The sequence below is a fragment of the Sphaeramia orbicularis genome, chromosome 10 (assembly GCF_902148855.1).
Source record: "Sphaeramia orbicularis chromosome 10, fSphaOr1.1, whole genome shotgun sequence".
Lineage (NCBI taxonomy): Eukaryota > Metazoa > Chordata > Actinopteri > Kurtiformes > Apogonidae > Sphaeramia > Sphaeramia orbicularis.
Genome location: NC_043966.1, coordinates 23,589,595 through 23,605,767, shown reverse-complemented (window position 1 = coordinate 23,605,767; position 16,173 = coordinate 23,589,595). Strand labels below are relative to the sequence as shown.

Here is a 16,173-nt window from a genome sequence, read left to right as displayed (position 1 = left end):
TTCCTTCTGAAAATATGGGACACACCAACAGTGCTTGAACTGCCTTTAGCTAGGCTTTGAAGTGGGACACCCAGTCGGTCAGCCTGACTCCATTAGTCAGGCTGAGGTAAAACTGTGTTCTTCAACTGGCCATCTGTGGACCGCCTCTCTTCCCTTTCTCTGTCTTTCTCCCCCACTCACCCACCTGGCATCATGTCTCTGCATCACTCAGCCAGACTCTCCTCAACACCTTTCCCCATAATCCCACTTTCTGGCCTGAGCTCTGTTTTGGCACACACCCTGGTTTCTCTCTCTCCCCTCTGCATCTCTGCACCATCTCCTCTATCTCCATCACTCTCTTAAAGGCTTTGTGCCTCATGTTACTGCAGCCACAGAAATATTTCACTCAGCTCAGTATTATTTCATGGTTTTCTGTCTTAAAAGCACTGCTGGGCAATCACTATCCCATTCTACAGCTGCATTCTGTAGGAAGAAATACCACTTATGATGTTTATTTTATGATTTATAGGCAGGCATTTCTTTCTGTCTTTCACTCTTCTGCCTGATTTGTCAAATCTCAACTTCATGTCAGTGTGTTTATATTCTAGATGTTTCCTTTTTTACACTTTTGTTGTGTTCAGCAAATATCACATTAGTGATTTGTATACGTTGCTGTAGGGCTATGAGGACTGGCTACGGCATAAGGCTGACAATGAGGTGAATAAGTACCCAGTGACAGTGCTAGAGGATGGCCGGAGGATACGAAAGGAGAGTGAGAAGATCAAGGTACGTTTCAGTAGCTACTGTATCTGCTTAAATAAATATTTCCTCAGAGAAATGGCCATAGAGAAGCTGCCAGCAGCATTTTAAGAATATACGCGCAGGGGAGAACAAGTCAGCAGAACTGAGTAGATATCCACACATGGGTGCAGTGGTGCTTATTACTGTATGTTACTCTAATGAAGATTGTATATTGTATCCTGTATGCTTGGTAATAATGTTCTCAGAGATTAATGTTCAAAAGTTCAAAAATATGCTTTAAAGTTAATTTTTTCTAATATGCGTCCAGTGACTGAGGTTCTGTTAAAGGGATCCAAGTGCTGCTACTACCGCTGAGAGTCAACATCCAGTTGACAAAACTTGAACAGTGGTGCTTTTTCTAAAACCACAGGGAGCTGAACCCAGCTCAAAAGTTCACTTAAAATAACCATACATGATGTCTCAGCACAAAAGGGACTAGAGATAATATAAACAATGTGACAGGAGGCAGATGGAAGACTCTGGTGTTGCTTGCTCATGTTAATGGATATGTGTTCAACACTTTGTAAGCAGAGTGTGGTATATTAAAAACAAATCCTGCTTATATTGATACTTAAGAAGTAAAAGATAAAGTATAAAATGCTTGTAATGTTTGGTTGTGTTGTGTTTTGACCAGGTTGGGGATGTCGTCCAGGTGGAGGAAGATGAGACCTTTCCCTGTGATTTAATACTGCTGCAATCTAGTCGAGATGATGACACATGCTTCGTTACCACAGCAAGTCTGGATGGGGAGTCCAACCACAAAGTAACATAAAACTCTCTACCTTTGAATGACTGATCAGTGTTTTGACTTTGAAATAAAAACTGAAAAAAGATGTTTTTGGTATTTTTCCAATGTGATTTTTATTAGGATTAGGGATGAAGATAAACATGTAGTGTTTCCCCGTCACTTATTGTCCTTTACTTTCTTAGACTAGACACAATACCGTAGTTTTCATAATAATTCTTTGTCTACCTTGTTTGAAAGACAATATTTTTTCTTCTGTCTAGTTCCTCCTTTTTTGTACTTGTGTGTGATTCCCAGTAGCAGAGTTTTTTTCATCTTCGTGCTTCCCTCTATTGTCTGTGATTGAGAGTTTGGGGAAGGCTAAAATGAACAGTTGACCCATGCAATCAGAGCTCACACTCTGTCTCTCTTCCTCTTCCGCTTGTCCAGACACACTACACCGTGCCAGACACAGAGAAGGATCTGGAATCTCTCAACGCCACCATCGAGTGTGAACAGCCACAGCCTGACCTTTACAAGTAGGCACTCATCGTGTGGCCCCAACAGATTTACACTAAAAGCATGCTTTGCCTGTAGTTTGTGAAGCAGTAGATTCACTCAACTGCCATTTGAAAATGTCCTAAATGGCTCTAATAGTAACATTTCGATTAAGTTGAAACCCTTTGGCAAGCCATAGTGTGCTTTTGTTGAGTTGTTTACATATTAGGAATGTTGAAATGAGCCTGGTATTCCACAACACTTCAGAAAATAATTCAACTAATAATTCAAACCACTGTCTCCAAAGTTAATTCGTATCGCTTTAAGGTATCTCTTCTCTGAAAGCATTTGGCTCCCTCTTGGGGCAACTATTGGGAATATTGTCATTTAGCCAGACATCAGAGTGGTGTTTGAGACGTGTTAAGTAAGTCATGGTGCCAGATGCTTACTATTGAGTCAGTTAAGCTGACAGGGTGCTACTTGCTAATCACCAGTAATTAGCTGGCTCCCAAAACTCTGCTTTTGACCTTAGATCATTGAGTTCCACCAGTTTTGTCAAAGTGAGCTCTTTATAGATCAGTATCTCAGTTGTACCAGTGGTAGTATCATCAGATTTGATAATATACAAAACAAAACCAAATTTACATTTTTACATTTGACTTCAGGTTATGTTTTTTGTTCCAGGTTTGTCGGCCGTATGCACATTTACAAAAACAATCAGGAGCCTGCAGTGAGGTGAGAGCACTCAAGCACAAACATCTGAGGCCAATTTAAGTGAGAGCAAAATCAAAATACAGTTGCTTAAGCACTCATTTGTTTCCCTTTGCATCAACAAATCATTATTCCATTGATCCGTCATTGCAGACAAGCATTAAAATTAAAACAGGCTGGCATGACTTCAGCCAATGCTTCTAAAGTACTCCCATGGGCATTTATCATTGACTGCTTTGTAATGGCCCTACAAACAGATGCCAGTGTCCTTCTCAAGAACACTGGGAGTGGTGTAAGCCCAGACTGCAGTCATACTGTGTACTGTCACTGTGATTTTGGAGTGGATGCCAGCTTCCCTGCCAAGCATTCATTTAGAGAATGGACGAGTGTGTGGATTGTACAGCTTCTGCCTGACTACACTGTTTGATGTACTGGTGTGATTTCTGCAGGTCTTTGGGCCCAGAAAATCTCCTGCTGAAAGGGGCAACTTTAAAAAATACCCAGAAAATCTGTGGTAAGTCAAGCAAAAATGATTTTACAACTATAATTTGTGCTGCTGAAATTAGCTCAGTGGCTAAATTGCTAATTTCTCATCTTTGGCTGCTTTTCTTGTCTAAGGTGTTGCAGTTTACACTGGCATGGAGACAAAAATGGCTCTCAACTACCAGGGAAAGTCTCAAAAACGTTCTGTTGTGGAGAAGTAAGTTCAGAAAAGTATAAAGTGTCACATAAATGAATTACTTAGATAAACTAGAAGCACTTGGAGAGCGCAGACCTCTGCCAAGGCAGATCAGTGGGCCCCTGTGCCCCTCCACCCCCGATCACCACCAAATTTTAATCATTTGTTCCTTGTGCCAGTATCAACATTTCCTGAAATTTTCATCTAAATCCTTCCATAACTTTTTGAGTTATCTTGCACACGGACAGACAAACAGACAGACAAACCAATGCCAGCAAAAACATAACCTCCTTGGCGGAGGTAATTAGTGTTTCTAAATAACTATATATATATATATATATATATATATATATATATATATATATATATGTATTTTTTTTTTTTTTTTTTAATTTTTTTTTTACCTTTTTCAGGTCTATCAATGCCTTCCTTCTGGTTTACCTTTGCATATTGGTGAGCAAGGCTCTAGTTTGTACTACGCTTAAATATGTGTGGCAGAGTAAGCCTGGGCAGGATGAGCCTTGGTACAATGAGAAAACCCAGAGAGAGAAGGACACCAATCTGGTGAGTATATGAGCTGCCCGGTCAATCAGACATTTACTAGTGTTGATAACATCATAAGGCAAAAATGAGAGGTTTATATCCACCATGTCTGAAAAAGACTGAAATGTATTTCTTTCCCACACAATTCTTAACATTTTCCAACAATATGAATTGTAGTTCAGGTTTGAAAACGCTCTGTAAAATAGCCCAAAGACTCGTTTATGATAAGTCTTTGGGAAATTTTACAGAGAGTTTTCAAATAAAACTTCTATTCACTTCACTTATTTATTGTACTTTTAAATTAAATCAGATGTCCAGGGTAACCTTCCATCATCAATCACCTGCAGGAGTTGTTAGATGTATTTCAGCATAACTGACCCACATCATTACTCATCACTAAGCAGACCACTGCATTTCTGAAGGAATGGCTTAACATGTCACTTGGATTCAACTGAATAAAGCACTTGTGGGGCTTCTTTTAACACAAAGTATAGAAATACCAGGTGTCCAACATCTGCCAATTCACAGAAGAATGAGTTAAACTGAAATTAAAAATGATCTCCACCATATTGAGTTTTCACAGTACATATTGAAATTAAATGTTTGTAATTCTGAAAAACTGAGATTCAGTGCGTCTCAGAAGGGTGTATGTAAATTTCCACCCTTAGCTGTACTTACCTTGTGGAGGCCCATAGTTGTAACATTTTAAGGCTCCATCCATCATATTAAAGCGTTTTACAAGCCATACCCTCTTCTCCTCCATGTTGTAAAACTCTTATCAGCAAAATGGCCTCAGCATACCTACATTGTTACATGGTCCATTTCACTGTTAACCCTCTGCTGTTGCCCTCAATGACCTGTGAACATCATGAGGCAACATTGCACCGGCATCATATATTTATATTTGTTTTTGCAAGATCATTGCTATTGATTTCTTATTAAGGTATATTAAACACATAGAAATGAGTCTAACTGCAGTAACATTCACCAACATTCCAACAGATTTCCCAGGCCTTCTTACGGTGCTACAACAGTGCCTCTGTTTTCCTTTTTCCAACAGTACCTAAAGATGTTCACTGACTTCCTGTCCTTCATGGTGCTCTTCAACTTCATCATTCCGGTGTCCATGTATGTAACGGTTGAAATGCAGAAGTTTTTGGGATCCTTTTTCATCACATGGGACAAAGATTTCTTTGACCCAGAAATTAAGGAGGGGGCACTAGTCAACACTTCGGACCTTAATGAGGAACTGGGACAGGTCAGTCACATATGTTACATTATATGACTTTATAATTAACAATGGCTTCTCACGAACAATTGTGTCTGTAAATTAAAAGTCCATCCATCCAAAACCCAGAAATCTAAGTTCAATATTTGTAATAAATCGATAATTCTTGGACAGTGACTAAAAGAGTAATATTTCCCGAAAAAGCTTGAAGTTGACAAAGAACTGTTTTTCATTTGCTGTGCCTTTTGTGGTCAAGTTGACAAATTATGTAATGGCACTCCATGACACTTGCATTGCGTGGTACTGACTCAACTCCACCATTGAGAGTACCTGGTAGGTTTTTTCAGTTATCCCCGCTGTTGAGTTCTAAAGCGATGCCGAACGGTGACATGAACACAGTGGATTACTGATTAGCCAGAGAGAATCATCACTATCCCAGTGTCATCGTTGTGCGAGACAGAACTGAACAAACTTTGATGTAGTATTTCTCAAACTGCTTTTTTTCTACAGTCTTTTGTCTTGCTTCCTTCAGCCTCTTCTGAAATGACATTTGTCTCAGTCTTTTCTGTAATAAACAGCCACATACTGAGAATTCAGCATTCTGTCAGTATCCTCCACTCTTCTATTATAAGCTCTTAGAATCTTGTTTTATCAAATGTCCTGATGCCTGACATTAGGGCAGTCAGTCCAAGGAAATGATTCATTTATACAGATGTAGAAGCAGTTAGGTTTTCCTGTGCCAGTATGAAAATACTATTAAGGCCATATGATCATTTGTGCCAAAAACATGTCCCTTTGCATTATTACTTTACATAAACTTAAATATTTTTTAATATTCACAACTGTTCAATATGGGCTGCTTATGACAGTAATACCAGCTGGATGTGCTTGACGTTTTCATAGTACTTCTACACTGAACAGTGGTGACATGTGCCAGATAATTATTTCAGTTGAATATGATGCTTCATTAAGTTGCTTAATTATTAATATCCAAATGTTATTGCTGGAACCTGTTAAATAGGTGAGTAATTTTTTTATGGCTCTGGAACAGTCCATAATGCATTCTCATCACATTGCCTGCAGGTGGAATATGTCTTCACAGATAAGACCGGCACCCTGACTCAGAATAACATGGAGTTCATAGAGTGCTGCATCGATGGCTTCCAGTACAAATACCGGGACGCAAGCTCAGAGTTGGATGGTTTCTGTGTCACAGATGGACCTGTGAGCAAACTACAGCAGAAAGCTGGCAGGGTGGGTGTTGTGGTGTTCCTCCATCTGCTGTTAAAGTCACACAAGCAGCAACATATGGCCATTACATAGCTCACTGCTCAGAAAGACCCTTCACAGGTCAAACACATACATACTTCCTGACATGTCAACATATGCACTTAACATGGAGGGTGAGTAAAGTGGATGTGTGCTCTTGACATGAGCACCTGATAACGCCTCACAGGCTGTTACACTTCAACATACATGTTGACAAGGTGTCATTTAGACAAATGGTTGCAAATTCATGGCTTTATCTAAGCCCATGTTACAGTATGTGGTACATACTGAAGACATAATAGTTGCCTTTGAAGCAGTTTAATAATTGATTTAGTTACACTGATTATTTATCAGTGTAAATAGTATTAAGACTTATTGTTGTGTTATCAGGAGAAAGAAGAGTTGTTTCTGCGCGCCCTGTGTCTGTGCCACACAGTCCAGGTGAAGGAGTCTACAGAACAGGGTCAGGACCAAGTGGATGGGCTGACAGACCAGCTGGATGGCCTGGGGGTGGATGGAGAGTTGTCTCAACCACAAGAGCAGCAGAGAGGCTTTATTGCCTCTTCACCTGATGAGATCGCCTTGGTCAAGGGTGCCATGAGGTAAGAGACTGGATGAAATTACTGTGTTGGTTGTTAGCTGATATTGTCGCAATCATTCAAGGAATAATAAATATGAATTGAGTGGTACTTTTATATTTATGTTATGCACATAGTAGTCATGTACAAGTACAGGTATAGTGGTCTAACATTTTGTTATTAACTAAAATTATAGTTTTTTTTTTTTTTTTTTTTTTACAACTTGATATTAAACACATTTCTCTGTCTTCTCTTGTAAGTTTGGCCAATAAAATTTTTTCACAAAAAGGTTCCCTTCCTGAAGCACAACTCACATTTTCCATCATCATCCACACAAAAATAATCAACATAAATGAATAAAGAGGACATCTGTCACATCCTTGTAAACTGGGCAGTTGGATAAAAAATGAATAATGCATAATTTATTGCATTGTGGAATTCAAAGCAACTGTCACATGTATGACTTGTGATGAAATAAATGGGTCAGTAGTGATGTTTTGTCTCCATCTGCAGGTATGGCTTCACATTTCTGGGTCTTGAAAGTAAGACCATGAAAATACTTAACAGGAATAATGACGTTGAAAAGTAAGTCACTGATTTTTGAGATCAAGTATATGTATTTTAAAAATCTATTGTTTTCTAGTATTTTTAAAATATATTTTTGATTATTTGTTTGGAAAATGAATGATTCAATATTGCACTGTAGGTTTAGTTAATATATTTATTTTGAACTTCTTAAAGGTATGAACTGCTTCATGTGCTGAACTTTGACCCAGTGAGAAGGCGAATGAGTGTAATAGTCCGATCCACATCAGGTGAGCCTTTAAATACTGTCCATTTTACTGCCTGAGTTTTAATCCTGGTGCACAACCATGACTTATACACTTTTGTGTGCCTGTGTTTTTCATGTCCAGGTGACACATTGCTTTTCTGCAAGGGAGCAGACTCTTCCATCTTCCCCCGTGTCCGACAGGAGGAGGTTGAGAGGATACGCATGCATGTAGAGCGCAATGCAACAGTAGGTACCAAAAGCAGCAATAAATCCTGTGTTTGATTTCTCTGTTCTTTCTGATTCCAAGGTCAGGCAGGTTTGAACTCGCAACAGATTATTGTAGTCTTTTTTTTTTCTTGTTTTGTGAAACTGATTGCTCCAGGTTGCAACATAATGGACTTTAAAATGCTCCCAATAGCTTATATCACTGAATCACTGAATGGTTGTGGCCCAAAGTGAGCCCGTAATTTATACTTAATGTGGTGAGGCACCATTCTCCACACAAATATAAACGTACGTATTTTTTTTGTTTTTTCGTGTATCTAGGAGTCAGTACCACAGTTTATACTTTATTGCCGTTGTATTCTTATTGTTGAATATTTTACTGTAAAATTTGTAATTAGTTTTAAAATTATGTGGTTTCCTCTTTAATATTTCAGTCTTTTGGTGTTCAAGCATTTTTTTCCCTCTCTGGATGATTGTTTTATTCATGTAAAAAAAACCACAGAATTGCCTTTTTGTAAGAAATGCACATAAATAAACTTGCATTGCCTTGCAGGAAGGATACAGGACGCTTTGTGTGGCCTACAAACATCTGAGTGCAGTGGAGTATGCCCAGGCAGATGCAGGACTGAGGGAAGCCAGGCTGGCTCTGCAGGACAGAGAGGAGAAGCTCATGGCTGTTTACAACCAGGTGGAGACCGGCATGAGTCTGATAGGAGCTACTGCTGTGGAAGACCGGTGCGTACATCACACAACATTATGATGCCTCTCTCCCCGATGGGCCTGGATATAGACTGGGTGATTTCACTTCACACCCAGTGCACTTTTTGAGATGAACTGATCTTTAATGTGTTTCCTTAAATCATTAAAAATGTATAAAGGATTGCGAACTATGCTCATGATCTGATTATATGTCACACACAATACAGATTTATTCCTTTATTAATGTCTTTTTTGTTTCCATCACAGACTTCAAGAGGAAGCAGCTGAGACTATGGAGGCTCTGCAGGGTGCAGGCATTAAAGTTTGGGTCTTAACAGGTGACAAGATGGAGACGGCAAAATCCACCTGTTATGCTTGTCGATTGTTTCAGAGGAATACAGAATTGTTGGAGCTAACTGTTCGAACGCTGGAAGATGGAGGGAGGAGGCGTGAGGAACGGCTACATGAGCTGTTGTTGGAGTATCACAAGAAGGCTGTGCAGGACGCACCACCAGTGAAAGCAGGCGTCACCAGGTTTACAACCAGACTTTTGTTTGCTCTGTTGTACTATTTTACTAAACATGACAGTATTGCTTTATTAATGTTTTAGCAAGTTTTATTGAAGGTTAAGTCGCTTTTGTTCACTGTGATGCAGGAGCTGGTCTTCAGCCAACCAGGACTACGGTTTTATTGTAGACGGAGCCACCCTGTCCATGGTTTTAAACTCCTCCTCTGACTCCAACTCCAGTCGCTACAAGAACCTGTTCCTTCAGATTTGTCAAAACTGCACTGCTGTGTTATGTTGTCGCATGGCTCCTCTACAAAAGGCACAGGTCAGAAAAAAATCTAGAACTAAGGAAAATATTTGTTCATTGCAAATTTAAGTTAATGATTTTTACAGTGAACACTTTTATTTAGACGCCTTTTGTCTTTTTCCATTTAGATTGTTAAAATGGTCAAGAACTCTAAGGGTAACCCTATCACCCTTTCGATTGGAGATGGTGCCAATGATGTCAGCATGATTTTGGAGGCTCATGTTGGTATTGGTAAGATTTCTCATTCTGAATCTGCCTACGAGCTACTTAAAGCAGTGAGAGCGTTGTGTACACTGCAAAAATCAAAATCTTACCAAGTGTATTTTTGTCATTTCTAGTCAAAATATCTCATCACACATAAAATAAGACATAATCTCCTAAAGAGTAACTTTTCAGTGAAATATAAGAACTTATTTTTAGACAATAGATCTTGAAAATCTTATATCAAGAAATCTTACCAAGATGATTTTCACCTGTTCTATTTGTAGAATTTTGCTTATTTCAAGATTATTTTTACTTAATTCAAGCAAAAAAATCACTGAAAATTTACTCTTTAGGTGATTATGTCTTATTTTAAGTGTGATGAGATATTTTGACTTGAAATGAGAAAAATACATTTGGTAAGATTTAGATATTTTCCAGTGTAATCCCTGTATCCCTGTGGTTTCAGGTATTAAGGGTAAAGAGGGTCGACAGGCAGTCAGGAACAGTGATTATGCCATCCCCAAACTCAAGCACCTGAAGAAACTGTTGCTGGCACATGGACACCTCTACTATGTTCGCATTGCTCACCTGGTGCAATATTTCTTCTACAAGGTGGGAACTACTGCTGCCTTTTTCTGACTAAGAAAGTAGGTTTTTGTAACTCCTTTGTTTGAGGATTAAGTGTGTTGACACAGATTTGACTGAATCAACCTTCATAATATTTTTTATGTTGAGATTACTTTCTAAGTACTTATGAATTTATGCTTGTGTTTCACATTCTTTTATGTTTCTGTGCATCAGTATGAGCCTATTCTCTTTTTGTGTTTGCCTACAGAACCTTTGCTTCATCTTACCTCAGTTTTTGTACCAGTTCTTCTGCGGCTATTCACAGCAAGTGAGTATGTCCTGAGGCTCTTTGAGGTTCAAAGATGTTCTGAACATGAAAGAGGGCAGTGTCCCTTGAATTCTCACCTTCTCATCCTCATCCTGAATGCCAAACTTTTCCCTCAGATTGTCCCTCCCTCTCTACTTCCCCATGGGATGTTTGAGCTCTGGCTGATATGTTTCTCCACTGACTGATCTGTAGACGACATTGAAACAGACAGAAATACCAGACATGTCCACGTGTCATGTTTTGCAACTATGGCACATAGAACCTGGACATTATATTATTACGTTATCATCTAGTTTATGACTATACAAGTCGGCCTGTATGCAGTTACGCCTTTATGCAAACACAGCCAGTTATGTTACTTGTATAAAAATGTGGATGTAAATACATCATTTGATTATACTTTTGTGCACATGGATGAATTTATTACATCATTAATGAAGAGATATACATACATATTTATATTTACTATGAGTTAAGATTGTTTTGATATATTTTGTGTTCATATACAAACTATTCTTGACACACTGATGTAAAATAATTTAACAAATGTGTTGACCTTTGTAACCTTAGTTGTTAAACATGAGGGTGACTATATTTTCCCTTAAGACACATGACTCCATTATCCTTCATGACCTCATGAAAGATGTATACAAGCTGGCTCAGTAAAGTGTATGCATAAGTATGTTGGTGTGTCTGAGTTTCATCCTCTCCTTGAGATATTAACCCCTGGTTGTCCCGCTGCTCCCTCTCCTTTGACTCCTTACCACCACCACCCCTCCTTTCATCTCCTCCTGCTCCCATGATCCTCAGCCCCTGTATGATGCGGCCTATTTGACGATGTACAACATCTGCTTCACCTCTATGCCCATCCTGGCTTACAGCCTCTTGGAGCAGCACATCTGCATTGAAGTTCTGTTGGACAATGCCACCCTCTACAGGTAAACATGGGTAATGTCACTTAAATGTATTTTATTATGAGATACTGTCTGTAGAAATGCTTATGTTGCTTTTTTATGTTAATTAGAACAAGAATAATACAAAATAATAGTCTATTTATTGTGTTACAGGTCTAGGATCACTGTTTTGGGAAGTTATGATCTGACAGAGCTTTATTTAGTCTTTGAGGTGCTACTTTTGTCTGTGCCTTTTGTGTTTATTTTTAGTGTTTATAATAATAACTTTGTGGAGCTTTCTCTTTCATAATGTTTTTAGAGAGATTGCTAAGAATGCCATGTTGCGATGGGGGCCCTTCCTGTACTGGACTATACTAGGAGTCTTTCATGGATTGCTCTTCTTTTTCGGTGTTCGATATTTGTTCAGTAACCCAGCACTGCAGGATAACGGCCAGGTGTGTTCTCACATTCACCTTCTGAATGGGTCTGAGGTTGTTTCACTTCATTGTCCTTTGTACAGCTGCTCATTTGTCCTTTTTCAATCCAGGTTTTTGGGAACTGGTCATATGGAACCATTGTCTTCACTGTCCTTGTCTTCACTGTTACACTAAAGGTAACCTACTCCCTATTTTTCATTTATCCCTTCTAATAAATGGTGTGTAATTTCAGTAGCTTGTTCTGTTATTTGTGCAACACTGACAGTAAGTTTTCAAATTTTCAATGTTCATGCATTTATGATTTTCTCCACTTTTTAGCTTGCGTTGGACACACGGCACTGGACATGGATCAACCACTTTGTAATCTGGGGCTCCTTGGCTTTCTATGTGTTTTTCAGCTTCTTCTGGGGAGGAATAATATGGTTAGAAAAAATTAAATAACTAGTAACTCAAATAAAAAATAATCCTACACATTTATCTCTGTTCATTTTTAAGATTCATGTCCTTTTTTCAGGGCGCTTCTGCCATTGTAAACCTAAGTCTTCTCTCCCCCGTAGGCCTTTCCTGAGGCAGCAGCGTTTGTACTTTGTGTTTGCAAACATGCTGAGTTCAGTGTCAGCCTGGCTGGTCATCATTCTGCTCATCCTGCTCAGCCTACTGCCAGAGATCCTGCTTGTGGTGTTCCGCAAACCCCGCGGCCCCCACTCACGACAGGTACAGCTGACATGCACACATTGTTGACCTGACACATATTTGTTCTCTACTTCACTTCTTAGTTCTCTTTCTCTCTCTCTCTCTCTCTCTCTCTCTCTCTCTCTCTCTCTCTCTCTCTCTCTCTCTCTCTACTACTACTCTCTCTACTCCCTCTACCTATCTTCTTTTTTCTAGATTTGTGATGATCAAATTTGTTCTGATTTAAAGTCTCCATGAAACAGCTAGTGGAGTGCATTTCCTGTCAAGACTTAACAGAGAAAAAAGCCAATTCTTGATTGTTCAAATTCACCTGTAGAATAGTGATACATAACAACCCAATTCTACACCAGTCGGTTAATGCTCAAATTTGTTGTCAAGCAGAGGGGCATACAATTTTTGTTTCACTGGCTGCAAAATTAGTGTAAACCTCCAAGTGCAGGATGAACCATTAAGATTTTTTTTTTTCCAGGAAATGAGTGTGAACTGTAAAATACCATTAATAATACCTACAACAGTACTTTTTTCACAGGCATCTCTGACATTAAAGTGTAGTTATTGTGTAGTGTAAGACTTTAGATCATTTAAATCATACAAAAAATGCTTCAGCATCAACTTTGATTTCATGGGGACTTATTTTGTTTTCCATGCATTAAAAACAAAAATGTCTAACATTTTACCTATTTTTTTCCAGAAAAGTTAGAAACCAAGCCAAACCAAAGGAGTCAGAATGTGATTATGTATAAAAACTGTCTAACTTGTTGGGTTTTATGTTTGAGTGTTTATCTGATTCACTCAACCAAAAACATATGAATTATTTCATGTTTTTGTTGATGTGTGCTGAGACTCGCACACTGTGGATTACGGTGTTTGCAGTACAAATATAAGATCGCAGTTGTTCTTATAGGTAGTGCAGTCTAACAATCCCATAAACCCCCTTTAACCCTGCTTTAAATCATTTCCCAGCTTTCCAGCTTGGTTTTTCTAAATACTACTCTCACTTTTGCACTTTACACATTCTCCTGTCTCTGTCTCACCTTATTTCCTCTCTCTTTCCCTCTGGATCTGCCTTCCTAAAGATGAAACATCGCCTTCCTTCCTCGGGGACATCTACTATCTTCATGTTGTCGCAGACCGCTAGCACTCACAGCTTCTCATGGAGTGACTGAGGTCTCTTTTTTCTCTCTGCCAGCTCCTTTTCTTAAGTCTTCTCTGCTCACACAGTTTGTGTGTCTGCCAGTCTTGCTTGTTTCCTACCTGTTTTGTCCTTCCTCTCCCACTGTTAGACTTCCATTCTTACTCTTTAAGCAACTCGGGGGTGGTATTTTGCAGCTTTTTTCTTAGCTGGACTGATCAGATAAGACAGTTAACATTTCAAAAGAAGCTTTTAAAACCCTGCCTTTAGTCGCTTTCTGAAGATATATTGAGTTGGAAGGTTTGTTGTTTAGCGGTGGGTGTGTGCCCAGGTCCCATCAGTGACTCTGAGCTGAGCTAGCAGTGTGGACCAGGACCAGATGTCCATGCTGAAAGCGTGCAGTCAGTCTTCTATCTTTGTGTGTCTAGTTGTATCAGTCAGTGTCTCATCCCAGCTGCCTGTGCTGCTCCAATGCCTGCTGCCTCCGCATGTCCAGTAGGTGAATGCAGCACGCCACAGCACCAAAACGTACTATACCTGCATGAGGCTCAAGTCAGCAACCTCATCCTGGAGTCTCCCCACAACCACTGCGGGCATCTGCATTTTGTCTGTTTGTGCGCGTCTTACATAGTAATTTTTTTTAGTATATTTGGAACATTAGTATCTTTGTATTAGTGCAGTTAATAATTCTGCTGTTGTCTATAGGTCTGCTTGATTCTTTATTCTTTTTCTTGTAGAGGCTGAAAATTATAACAGAGGAAAGGTTTTAAAAAAGGCATTTGGTTTGACTTTCATTGTCCGCCTGTGTCCCAGTTGTTGAAGTCTTTGTGTCTGTATATGTATGTTCCCTGTGTGTATGTGTCTTGTATGCTTGGAGAGAGGCCAAGTGTGTGTGTCTGTGTCAGTGTAGTGATGTCTCTGGTGTCTCTTGCCTCGCCCTTCTAGAAGAAGCTGGTTCAGTCGAGCGTGGGGGGCCTCCAGTCTCCCAGGTCTTCGGCCAGGCCCCTGCTCATGAGAACGTTTTCAGATGAGTCCAATACTGTCATTTAAACAGGTACCAGCCCACCTAAAGGCCACTCCAACCAATCAAAAGCATACTCCCCAGTCTACCTGTTCTAGCAGTTCGGGGCCAAACTCTCTAAAACATTCAGGCCAAATTCAGCAAGACCCAGTTTGTTCCTGTGTGTTACATAGCAGTTATTGGCTGGCTGAAGTGATGCAGCTTTTCCATGTCTGACTCAAGTTTATTTTTAGACATTTAGTTCAAGTGGTCAATTGATGCACTCAATACATGTCAGTGCATCACTAGACCTTAAGTTGCAAACCTTTACAGTTTCTGTATCGTCACATGCTCCTTTCAGCCTCCCTCCCAATTTGTCAGACTGCATGTGCTTCTAAAAAGCCAATCTGTTGTTGGGTTTTCAGAAGCAATGTTTTTTGATTTCTGTCCATGCTCATTTCTGACTAGGGTTATCTGAATGTGAAGCGATGGCTGTCAAGTTTTTTTTGTTATTGTGTCAGTGTGAGACAGCAGAGCTGGTCTGTGTTTAAATCTGTCATTTGTGGCCTGATTGTAATGTTGTGTTTTGATCTGTTTGTCCAAATGTGTGGTCTTGGTCATTGTGCGCTTACTTGAAGCTGAGCTTGGCTATTTGCATGTTTTGACTGTAACTTAAGGCTGAACACTGATGCATTACATACAGGGGGTTGACAACATGACTAAGAGAATCACCGTAGAAAGAAACCTTATAAGGCACAACCAGAAAATCATCACAGTCAGTTATGTGATTGGCTGTTCCTTTACTCTGAATAAGCAGTGTTTGTGTTATTAATAAAACTGGTGCAATTACGTAAATATAGACTTTTAGGACATTTTCAAATGAAGATTTTTGACATTACATTAAACTTACCATAAATTAATAGTAGAATGCTAGAAAAATGAGCAGAACAAACTGTGTCTATAATGTAGAAGATATTGTCTGAATGAAGAGTTTTCCTTTCTTGTCCACCCCCTGTAAGTGTTTCTGAATGTTATCCCTTCCATCCCTTTTGACAAGAGTCCTAAGTACCTGTTGCTTAATACTAGCACAAGCCACCTTTCACTACCTTCCACTGTTTAACCTGCATTTTTACTCTCCCTGTAGCTTTCAGAAGGTGGCCTCCTACAAACATCCAGGTAAATTTCTGAGACTCAAACCTAACATCTGTGTCTGCTCAATGTCCCAGCCCAGCTTGGATGAAATCGGTAGACTTGGCTGAAATCGGGAGCGTTACTAATTTCTGTTTGTCTCTGGTGGAGGTGTCATTTTTATGTGGCTGTGTTTTTCCTTGATGATTCTGGATTATTTCAAGGTGTCTTGTCCTCGTTCTCATGTAGCATAAGCTCATAAAACAAACA

General features: G+C 39.4%; 1 protein-coding gene across 9 annotated transcripts in view; it reads left to right on the top strand.

Moving 5' to 3' along the window:
* atp11c (ATPase phospholipid transporting 11C (ATP11C blood group)) overlaps nucleotides 1-16,173 on the top strand; it is a 47,278-nt gene that overhangs the window by 28,710 nt on the left and 2,395 nt on the right. The window contains exons 5-30 of one of the 9 annotated variants that reach the window (XR_003936432.1): nucleotides 658-765; nucleotides 1,415-1,543; nucleotides 1,955-2,043; nucleotides 2,687-2,737; nucleotides 3,163-3,227; nucleotides 3,332-3,413; nucleotides 3,806-3,956; nucleotides 4,996-5,193; nucleotides 6,247-6,417; nucleotides 6,823-7,034; nucleotides 7,524-7,595; nucleotides 7,752-7,825; nucleotides 7,925-8,028; nucleotides 8,561-8,742; nucleotides 8,974-9,240; nucleotides 9,362-9,539; nucleotides 9,650-9,752; nucleotides 10,192-10,337; nucleotides 10,561-10,620; nucleotides 11,431-11,558; nucleotides 11,833-11,968; nucleotides 12,061-12,126; nucleotides 12,269-12,372; nucleotides 12,508-12,664; nucleotides 13,720-14,829; nucleotides 15,920-15,951. Coding sequence is in view for 8 of the 9 variants with exons in the window: in XM_030145474.1 (XP_030001334.1) it covers nucleotides 658-765; nucleotides 1,415-1,543; nucleotides 1,955-2,043; nucleotides 2,687-2,737; nucleotides 3,163-3,227; nucleotides 3,332-3,413; nucleotides 3,806-3,956; nucleotides 4,996-5,193; nucleotides 6,247-6,417; nucleotides 6,823-7,034; nucleotides 7,524-7,595; nucleotides 7,752-7,825; nucleotides 7,925-8,028; nucleotides 8,561-8,742; nucleotides 8,974-9,240; nucleotides 9,362-9,539; nucleotides 9,650-9,752; nucleotides 10,192-10,337; nucleotides 10,561-10,620; nucleotides 11,431-11,558; nucleotides 11,833-11,968; nucleotides 12,061-12,126; nucleotides 12,269-12,372; nucleotides 12,508-12,664; nucleotides 14,721-14,825 (3,138 nt within the window). In the remaining variant the exon portion in view is untranslated. Of the gene's footprint in view, nucleotides 1-657; nucleotides 766-1,414; nucleotides 1,544-1,954; nucleotides 2,044-2,686; nucleotides 2,738-3,162; nucleotides 3,228-3,331; nucleotides 3,414-3,805; nucleotides 3,957-4,995; nucleotides 5,194-6,246; nucleotides 6,418-6,822; nucleotides 7,035-7,523; nucleotides 7,596-7,751; nucleotides 7,826-7,924; nucleotides 8,029-8,560; nucleotides 8,743-8,973; nucleotides 9,241-9,361; nucleotides 9,540-9,649; nucleotides 9,753-10,191; nucleotides 10,338-10,560; nucleotides 10,621-11,430; nucleotides 11,559-11,832; nucleotides 11,969-12,060; nucleotides 12,127-12,268; nucleotides 12,373-12,507; nucleotides 12,665-13,719; nucleotides 14,830-15,919; nucleotides 15,952-16,173 lie in introns of those variants that run through there. The other 8 variants (XM_030145476.1, XM_030145474.1, XM_030145477.1 and 5 more) reach the window with 8 other exon arrangements.